We start from the raw sequence: 9,227 nt of genomic DNA, 5'->3' as shown, positions 1-9,227 counted from the left end.
CCCGGAGAACCAAGTCGCGAGTTGATGCCCACTTCGAAAGCCTTGAATCCATGCCCAGCGTAAAAACCACGTTAATAGACAGATGATACACAGCCAACAGGCAAATCAAGCCGGCTTCCGCTGCCAGTACTAAATATGTCGACGCCCACCGACGGAAAAACCCCAATCACGTGACAGCGCACGGGCTCACGTCGGCCTTAGACCAGGGCGCCTACTTTTAGATTGGCCAATGAAGCCGAGGCGTGAGGCACGCCCCCTTTCCTCTCTCCACCAATAGCTTCCAGACGCCTCCTGCAGCATCCAATCACCGCTTCCGCCTTTCTTGAATGAGAAGCCAGCAGTCCAGTGAGCAGAGCCGCAGTCCGACGCAGGAGGCAGGAAGCGTTGTGGCTCGTGTCGGGGCGCGAGACCGGTAGCCAGAGTCGGACGGCACTCCTCACAGCGCGCGGAGGCGAACGGGGAACCAGGTGAGCGAAGCACCCGGAGCGCGGGGCCGCGGTGCGGAGACGTCGGACCTGCGGGCGAGCGGGCGAGGGGAGACCCTGGGAGTTGAAGGGAGGATGAGGAGGAGGGGGCGCGAGACAAGGGGGGGGGCGGTTGGGGCGTCCGCCGCGCGCGGCAGCGGCCGTTGAACGCCATAGCGCATGCGCAAGGCGTGGGGGGGGGGCGGTAGCTGTTGGCGCGCTGGGCTCGTTCCCGCTTCCGGGAGTGGGCTGTCATGGCGGCTCGCGGGTCGAGCCTGACTTGGGGAGAAGGTCTGTCTGTCAGAGGAGACCCCCTAGTCGTTTGGGGAGGGACTCTGGGGGCCGGGCGCCAGGGTCTGGAGTTGCGGTGGGAGAATCCCGACCTTGTAGACGCGTTAGGCTTCTCCGAGTCGAGGGACTTGCCCTCCCCCACCCTGCTGTGCTGTTGCTATGTGGTTAAGGGATTCGGACTTCCAGAGATTTAGAATAAAACAGATGTCACCGAGGCAAACCCTGAAGTGGAAGTCTTCCCTGGGGCACTTGAGAATGAATGGGTACCGTGAGCTAGTCTGAATTGTCACTTTCCGGGTGTCCGCTTTCGAGTTGATCTGTTCCGGGGGCCGCAGCCGTCGCAGCCCCCCCGGGTGGGACAAACGCCCCTCCCCCAGTTCCCTCCCCGTCTCATTTGTTTTCAGTTTTAGAGCCCATGTAGCCACTTCCTAGAGAATTTTGTGCCTCCAACTCAGGCTGTCCCTGAATCTGTCCCCTGTAAGAACAAAAAGACTTCACTTGACGTTTGTGCTTGTTTTGACTGCACCGTCCGCTCTTGGCCACCCAGGTTTGGAGCTCAGGGTAGGCGGCTCCGAGCGGTTATCTGCCCAGGGATTGCCCAGGAGATGGTCCTGCCCTGTTGAGTGTGCCATTTTGTTGTTCCCTCATACCACCCCCACCCTGCTTAATCCTCTCTCCTGGTGACTGGTTTTCCCCGTGGCTGGTCTCATTCCCCGCTCGTCTTCTCCTCTAGAGCAAGTTGCTCTTGGGCCATTACTCCCCTCAGAAACCTCCTTGGTGATTCCCTGTTGCTTCGCAGATAAAGTGTGAGTGCCCTCGATCAGACCGGCTTTCCACGCTTCCTCCTCTGCCTCTGCTTCAGCCAGTCTTGCTCTCCATTCCCCAAAAGGGCGTGGTGCTTTGGAACCGACCTTTCCTGGCTCCTCCCCTTTTCTCGGCTGCCTGGGAAATAGCCCCTTCCTGTTCAGGTTGCCCTTTTCAGCAATCAGATGAGGGCGTACGCTGGCTTTAGCCCCCAAGTTCTGCCTGAAGGCCTCGATTTTAATTTTATTCATTGGGCCTTTGCGTGTGAGTGCTTATCTGTTTTAGGCTCTGGGCTGGGCCAAAGGGCTGGCAGGCATGACCTGAACAAGGGTGCTTTTTTAGCTGGGGCCTGCCAGAAATGTCCTTCTGGAGCAAGAGTCCTGAAGGAAGCGGGGGGACTCACGGCCACTGCCGGCAGTGGGCATGGCAGGTGCAAAGGGGCTGAGGCATGCGTGAGGGGCACAGCAGCAAGGCCGGTGAGTGGGGGTGACGGAGGAGATGAGGTTCGAACGTGGTGTGTGTGTGGGGGGGTCAGTTTGTGTAGGGTCCGGTAGGTCAGGCTGAGGACCCCTGAGTTTTATTCTGAGCCCAGTAGGAGCCTGTGGGGGATTTTGAGCATTTTCCGACTTCGCTTTTAGTGGGCTCCCACTGGCTTTTGTGGGGAGAGACGGTGGAGGGGGGTGGAAAACAGGGAGACTGTGGGCCTCATCCAGGCAAGAGATGATGGCGCCCCAGAGCCACCAACTGACAACGGACAGAGTGGCGGCCCGCACAGGGGAGTGTTCTGCCACGAGCAGGAGTGAGGTGTTGATGCCTCTCGCAAAGTGGATGAACGTCGAAACGTGCTGAGTGAGCGAAGCTGGACAGGACAGATGGTTGCATATTGTATGTTGATTCCAGGGAGAAACGGCAGAAACAAGCAAACGGAAAGAAAGCAGGTTAACAGTTGCCCAGAGGACTGAGGGGGGAAGGATGAGAGGTAAAGGGTCTGGTCTTTTTCAAGACTGACTGAAATGGGTAACGAATCCAACTGTGGTGGTCGTTGAACTTATCCCTGACTACATTAAAAATACTAAAAACTGGCTGTCTGACTCTGGATTTCAGCTCAGGTCATGATCTTGCAGTTCGTGAGATGGGGCCCCGAATGGGGCTCTGCTCTGGCAGCGTGGAGCCTGCTTGGGATTCTCTCTCTCTCTCTCTCTCTCTCTCTCTCTCTCTGCCCCTCCCCTGCTTGTGCACATGTGCTTTCTTGGTCTCAAAACTAAGAAGTTAAAAAAAGTACCAAAAACCAATATGTGGGACATTGAAAGTGGTGAACAATATACCATATGAGTATCTCAATAAAGCTGTTCTATTTTATTAAAAAAATTTTTGGGGCGCCTGGGTGGCGCAGTCGGTTAAGCGTCCGACTTCAGCCAGGTCACGAACTCGCGGTCCGTGAGTTCGAGCCCCGCGTCGGGCTCTGGGCTGATGGCTCAGAGCCTGGAGCCTGTTTCCGATTCTGTGTCCCCCTCTCTCTCTGCCCCTCCCCCATTCATGCTCTGTCTCTCTCTGTCCCAAAAATAAATAAACGTTGAAAAAAAAAAATTTAAAAAAAAAAATTTTTTTTTAATGTTTTTATTTTATTTATTTTTGAGACAGAGAGACAAGAGCACGAGCAGGGGAGGGGCAGAGAGAGGAGGAGACACAGAATCCGAAACAGGCTCCAGGCTCCGAGCCGTCAGCCCAGAGCCCGACGCGGGGCTCAAACTCACAAACCGCGAGATCCTGACCCGAGCCGAAGTCGGACGCTCAACCGACTGAGCCACCCAGGCGCCCCTAGCTGTTCTAATTCTAAAAAAGAAAGGTGGAGGTAGCTTGGGACGAGTGAGGTAGCAGGGGCAAGCAGTGGCCTAATTGTCCTGTTGGGATTTGTTGGCTGATTGGACAGGGGAGAGAGAGAAAGCCAGTGAGAGAATGAAATTGCCTCTTTTGAGAAGCAGGCCTGCAGGAAGGAATGGAGGGTTTTACTCTTGGGATTTTGAGTTCAGCTTCGAAGGGTTGATGTGGCAGAGGCAGTTGGGTAACGGAGTCTGTTGTTGAGGGAAGCTGTCACCCGATGGAGACACACGTTTGGGAGGCCTCTGCACAGAGGTGGTCAAAGCCCTGGGGCTGGATGAAGTCACAGAGAGAATGAGTGACAGGAGGGCCAGAAAGTGGGCCCAGGACCCTCCACATCCGGCTCAGGGAGAAGAGGGACTACTTCAGCATCCTCGCCGTCTAGACTGGAGGCTGGATGGAGTTGGGAGGGCAGAAGACCATATTCTCACATTTGGGACCCTTGTAGCTTGTGCCCCGTAGGTCCTGTGCCCATACTGGATGAGGCAGGAAGGGAGCAAACTGTATTAATTCTCTTTACCATCTCCGCTTCGTTCTTAGCGGCCTGGGCGTGGTGGGAAGGCTGCTGATGACAGTACTTATTCCCCTGTGCAGACCACAAGTAGCGGGAGGAGATGGGGCAGGGCGCGACTCTGCTCCTACAGACTCAGGTCTCTCCAGCGTTCTGGCAGCCACATCTCCTGGTCCCAGGGGTCCTATCCTGTGCAGGCCCGGTAGACTCTTTGCGGAGTGGTGGGGAGGGGGCCTCCTTTGGCTTAGGTGGCCTGAGGTTTATTAGAGTTTTCCTGGTGGCGGCCGCGTGCGGCAAACGCTTGGGGTAGGGGCTTGATGAGCGAGCAGGCAGACAAGGCCGCGGGTGGTTTGAGAGGGGTCTTGTGGAACGAGGTGTGCCGGGGACAATGCACAGGGATGCGAGAGCCATGGGGAAGTATGGGGATCTCACTGTGAGAGCAGAGGGAGGCCCTGGAGCCGGGGGTGTGTGTGCATGTGTGAGTGTGGCGGAGAGGGGCACGGGGAAAGCTGAGGGGGTGCAGGAGTGAAGGTGTGACCGGGACAAGCTGAGGCTGGGAGGTGCTGCCCGGGGGGAGCGGGTGGGACTTTGTGCAGGAGTCTGTGGGGAGTGTGAGGGAGAGGGGTCAGAGCGCTGGCCCCGTCTTGGCTTCATCAGCTGTACCAGCTCGGAAGATGGCTCCGGTGCTTTGTCCCTCCTCGACCTGTGTCCGTAGACTGCAGCTGCTGGGCGGTCTTCTCCCTGGACGGGGGAGTTTTCTTTCTCAAACTCACTCGCTTCCCTCGACCCTTCCTCCCTCCTCTGTTGTCAGCGCCATGGCGGAACAGGATGTGGAAAATGAGCTTCTGGATTACGAGGAAGATGAAGAGCCCCAGGCTCCTCCAGAGAGCACTCCTGCTCCCCCAAAGAAAGACGTCAAGGGTTCCTACGTTTCCATCCACAGCTCTGGCTTCCGGGACTTTTTGCTGAAGCCGGAGCTTCTTAGGGCCATCGTGGACTGTGGCTTTGAGCATCCATCTGAGGGTATGCCTCCTGGGTTCTCCCTGCCAGGAACCTCCTCACCGCCCTCTCTGTGGCCTCCTCAGCCGCCTGGCCAGGAGCCTGCACAGAGGGAGCATCTGGTTTCTGGCCGCTCACACGTGCTCTCTCCCTCAGTCCAGCACGAGTGTATTCCCCAAGCCATCCTGGGCATGGACGTCCTGTGCCAGGCCAAGTCTGGGATGGGCAAGACAGCCGTCTTCGTGCTGGCCACCCTGCAGCAGATTGAGCCTGTCAACGGACAGGTAGGTGGTTGCCCTCCCTGCTGGGCCCGAGCTACATGAGGATCGCTAGCCACAGGTTCCCTTGTTGAAACTTCCTGGTGCTGCGTTCTCTTTGTGGGCTTTTATTTTATTTTTTTTAATTTTCAAAAAAATTTTTTAATGTTTATTTTTGAGAGAGGGAGAGAGACAGGCAGGGCGCAAGCAGGGGAGGGGCAGAGAGGTAGGGAGACGCAGAATCCAAAGCAGGCTCCAGGCTCCAAGCTGTCAGCACAGAGCCCGACGCAGGGCTCGAACCCACAAACAGATCATGGCCTGAGCCGAAGTCGGATACTTAACTGACTGAGCCATCCAGGTGCCCCTCTTTGTGGGCTTTTAAAATTAAGTACGGTACTTAGTTGTGACAAAATACTGCCCCAAAATGATAAGCCAAGAGGAGAAACTGAGAAGTGCCCACGATTTTATTCTCCAGATTTTCACAGCTGTTATTTGGTCATGTGCTTTTCTAGAGTGTGTGCGTATTTACCCAGGTGAGATTGTACCTAACGTTTCCTCTTAAGTGAATTTTGTTGGAGGAGAATCAAGGTGCATTCTGGTATTTTGTCACACAGGGACACACGCCCTCGGGCTGCATATGGGTGCACAAGCCCTTGTCTCCTTAGGGTCGATGGAGAGGGAGAGGGAGATTCAGTGGGAGGCTGTGGTGGTTGCAGCCCTTGGCGTCATGGGCCTGAAGGCAGGAGCCGCCTTCGGGTGGTCATGAGCTGACCAGAGAGCAGACTCAGGAAGCTGTTGGTAGGGGCTGCCTCACCAGCTAGGTCTCACTGTGGATCCTGGCAGCAGGAGACAAGTCTCACTCACTAGCTGGGGGGACATAGGGAGTGAATGACAGGCGAAGGGTGGGGAGAAGCTAGAGCATCTGGACCGGACCTTCCAGCAGCAGGAGGTTTGGGGAGCAGCGTGGCAGGCACCCTCAAGGGGCCAGAGCCCGGTGGGCATGGGGCCCCCAGGGAGGGCACTAGAGTGGGCTCTGACTGGGGTAGGACTTGGGACACTGCCTAAAGTGTCTGTCTTCTGCCTCCAGGTGACAGTGCTGGTCATGTGTCATACTCGGGAGCTGGCATTCCAGATTAGCAAGGAATATGAACGCTTCTCCAAGTACATGCCCAGTGTCAAGGTAAGTCCCTCAGGCTGGACGTACTGCGTGGTCTTCTGCAGCGTTGCTGCCCCGGCTGTAGCCCGGCCAGTGTTTACTAAGCTTGGCCGCAGTGACTGCCTTTGAGGTTTGTGGTGGTTTACATTCCTTAAAAGCCGGATGAATTATGCATGGCCTCCGGAGGCCTGTGCCGGTCCCAGCTGTGGGGCTGCTTTCCACCGGAGTCCTGGCCAGAGTCTCAGGCCACTCTGGTCCCCAGGCACTAGGCCCGGGGGTGCTGCTGGAGCCTGAGCTGGCGGGGCCATGGGCTGGGTGGCCGTCAGTTTGGAGCGAGTGTGAGCCTTCAGCCCTCAGACAGGTGAAAGGAACTTTCTCTCCTCCCACATAGGTGTCTGTGTTCTTTGGGGGCCTTTCCATCAAGAAGGATGAAGAGGTATTGAAGAAGAACTGTCCGCACGTCGTGGTGGGGACACCAGGCCGGATCCTGGCACTCGTACGGAACAGGAGCCTCAACCTGAAGAACGTGAAGCACTTCGTGCTGGACGAGTGCGACAAGATGCTGGAGCAGCTGGGTGAGTGGCCTGCTTGGGTCCAGGAGCTGCTGGAGGCCCACCCCGCCACGCCCCCCACCCCGCCACCCTTACAGCTCCCCTCCCCCCACCCAGACCTCAGAGCCAGGTGGGCCCTGTCAGGGCAGGCCGAAGGTTGCCCCAGGGCAGGGTCACGTGGGTGGCTGGCACACAGGCCTCTGTAGATGACTCCAGGGAGAGTTGTAGCCTCGGCACAGTGACCTGCCTCCGAGCCCGAGCTGAGTGAGTCCGGGCGTGTGTCCGTGCCAGCCCTCGGCATGCTGTGGCCTCGCCGCCCGTTGGGTTAGTTCCGGGCCCCTGCCTGCCCTCCGTGAGCCCCGCAGGGCCAGTGGGAGATGGGGCTTGTGTCCCGGGAGGCAGCTGCAGCTCTCACCCCAGCGGCTGTCTCTGCCTCAGGCTCCCCTCCCTGAAGCGTGGCTCGAGGCGCGCTGGCACGGCTGCTCCGCTCTGGCGGCGTGTAAGTGGATGGCAGCTCCTCCCGCGCCCGCCCCGAGTCCAGCCCCTCAGGCACCTGGGACTCGCCCCTCCCTCCACTCGGCTCACGCCGCCCTCGTCGTGGCGCTAACGACTCCCTGGCACAGGTTGGGAGGAGCTGGGGCTGGTCTCGGGTGGGGGTCGCCGCGCGGCAGGCGCTCATGCCCACCCGTTTCTTGCCCTCCCCACCCAGACATGCGGCGGGACGTGCAGGAGATCTTCCGCCTGACGCCCCACGAGAAGCAGTGCATGATGTTCAGCGCCACCCTGAGCAAGGAGATCAGGCCCGTGTGCAGGAAGTTCATGCAAGACGTGAGTAGGGTGGGACGGCAGCCAGCCACGGCCTCGGCGCGGCACCTCTGGCCCTCCTCGGTTCCGTGTCCTGAGCCGCTGCTGCTCCGGGACGCCCACACTTGCCTCACCGCACAAGAATGCCGGGAGGCCCCGGAGCCTTCCTTCCCTCCTGTGTCTTGTCAGACTAGGAGCTGAGCTTGGTCTATACCTGAGTCAGAGCCGAGCTTAGATCAACGATTGGGAGAGAGGCATTTATCCGGGTACGCAGGCCCCCTGGGAAGCATCGCAACGTGGAGTCCTTCGCCGGAAGGTTCTGGGCAGGCAAGATGCCCAGAAGTAAGCCCCGCCTGCCCCTTCCTGCACAGCCCATGGAGGTGTTTGTAGACGATGAGACCAAGCTCACGCTACACGGACTCCAGCAGTACTACGTCAAGCTCAAGGACAGCGAGAAGAACCGCAAGCTGTTTGATCTCTTGGACGTGCTGGAGTTTAACCAGGTGACACCGCGTGGCTGTCCTGGGGTTCTGGGCCTTGGCGAGGCTGGCGCACGGGGGCTCTGGCCCTGACCGCCGCTTTTTGCCTCCCTGCCTCGCAGGTGGTGATCTTCGTGAAGTCGGTGCAGCGCTGCATGGCCCTGGCCCAGCTCCTTGTGGAGCAGAACTTCCCGGCCATCGCTATCCACAGGGGCATGGCGCAGGAGGAGCGGTGAGTGGGTGCCGCCCTCGGGCCCGCAGCAGGCCCCTCAGCCCCTCACGGGGAGTGCCACTCGGGAACCCCATGTCTAATGGCCGCCTCTTGTTCTTCCTGTGCCCAGCCTGTCACGCTATCAGCAGTTCAAAGACTTCCAGCGGCGGATCCTGGTGGCCACCAATCTGTTTGGTCGAGGGATGGACATTGAGCGAGTCAACATCGTCTTCAACTATGACATGCCCGAGGACTCGGACACCTACCTCCACCGAGTGAGTGCCTCTGCGGAGCTGTTACCTCCCTCACGGCCCTCTCCCAGGGTGGGGGTGAGTGGGGATGTGGCCCTGCTTGTCCTCAGATCCCCATGTTGTGTCCCTGTGACCTGATCCCCCTGACCCCCTGCTCCTGTCACCCTGCAGGTGGCCCGTGCGGGACGTTTTGGGACCAAAGGTCTGGCCATCACTTTTGTGTCCGATGAGAATGATGCCAAAATCCTCAATGACGTTCAGGACAGGTTTGAAGTGAACGTGGCAGAACTTCCTGAAGAAATTGACATCTCTACATACAGTAAGTGTTGGGGGTGGGGCTGGGGGGCTGGGCCCGGACAGGGGCCCTCTTCCCCGTCTCACTGGCCTCCCCTCTGTGTGTCTTACAGTTGAGCAGAGCCGGTAACCACACGCCTGGTGGTCAGAGTCGCCCTGTTTCCTGAGTGCTGCTTCAAGTCCTCTTTCTAGGCACCAGTGGGGCTTCCCTTTTTACTGTTTAAAAGCTGTAGATTTGTGTAAGAGTAAAGTTTTATTACGGAAGTCTGTCTTCCAC

At 58.3% G+C, this 9,227-nt stretch overlaps 1 protein-coding gene across 2 annotated transcripts; it reads left to right on the top strand.

The window, feature by feature from the left end:
• The first annotated feature begins 311 nt into the window (after nt 1-311).
• On the top strand, nt 312-9,214 carry DDX39A (DExD-box helicase 39A). 2 transcript variants are annotated; one of them, XM_047842322.1, is made up of 11 exons: nt 312-467; nt 4,760-4,971; nt 5,104-5,231; nt 6,292-6,384; nt 6,752-6,935; nt 7,621-7,739; nt 8,087-8,218; nt 8,317-8,426; nt 8,536-8,680; nt 8,828-8,975; nt 9,064-9,214. In XM_047842322.1, exons 2-11 carry the CDS (start codon nt 4,764-4,766, stop codon nt 9,078-9,080), a joined length of 1,284 nt encoding a protein of 427 aa, XP_047698278.1. In that variant the 5' UTR covers nt 312-467; nt 4,760-4,763; the 3' UTR covers nt 9,081-9,214. The 2 variants fall into 2 exon arrangements, with proteins under 2 accessions (XP_047698278.1, XP_047698279.1); XM_047842323.1 differs by lacking the exon at nt 312-467 and adding an exon at nt 675-755.
• The last annotated feature ends 13 nt before the right edge of the window (nt 9,215-9,227 follow it).

This window comes from Prionailurus viverrinus, chromosome A2, assembly GCF_022837055.1.
Source record: "Prionailurus viverrinus isolate Anna chromosome A2, UM_Priviv_1.0, whole genome shotgun sequence".
In the NCBI taxonomy this organism is placed as follows: Eukaryota; Metazoa; Chordata; class Mammalia; order Carnivora; family Felidae; genus Prionailurus; species Prionailurus viverrinus.
Note: the sequence above shows the minus strand (reverse complement) of the source record. Positions and strands in the feature narration are given on the sequence as shown.

What these genes read in the sequence shown, in the direction of transcription:
- DDX39A (XM_047842322.1), top strand. Translation starts at nt 4,764, where the DNA reads ATGGCGGAACAGGATGTGGAAAATGAGCTTCTGGATTACGAGGAAGAT. An exon ending in ACGTGCTGGAGTTTAACCAG is followed by an intron (nt 8,219 to 8,316) that starts GTGACACCGCGT and finishes CCTGCCTCGCAG; the next exon opens with GTGGTGATCTTCGTGAAGTC. An exon ending in GGCATGGCGCAGGAGGAGCG is followed by an intron (nt 8,427 to 8,535) that starts GTGAGTGGGTGC and finishes TCCTGTGCCCAG; the next exon opens with CCTGTCACGCTATCAGCAGT.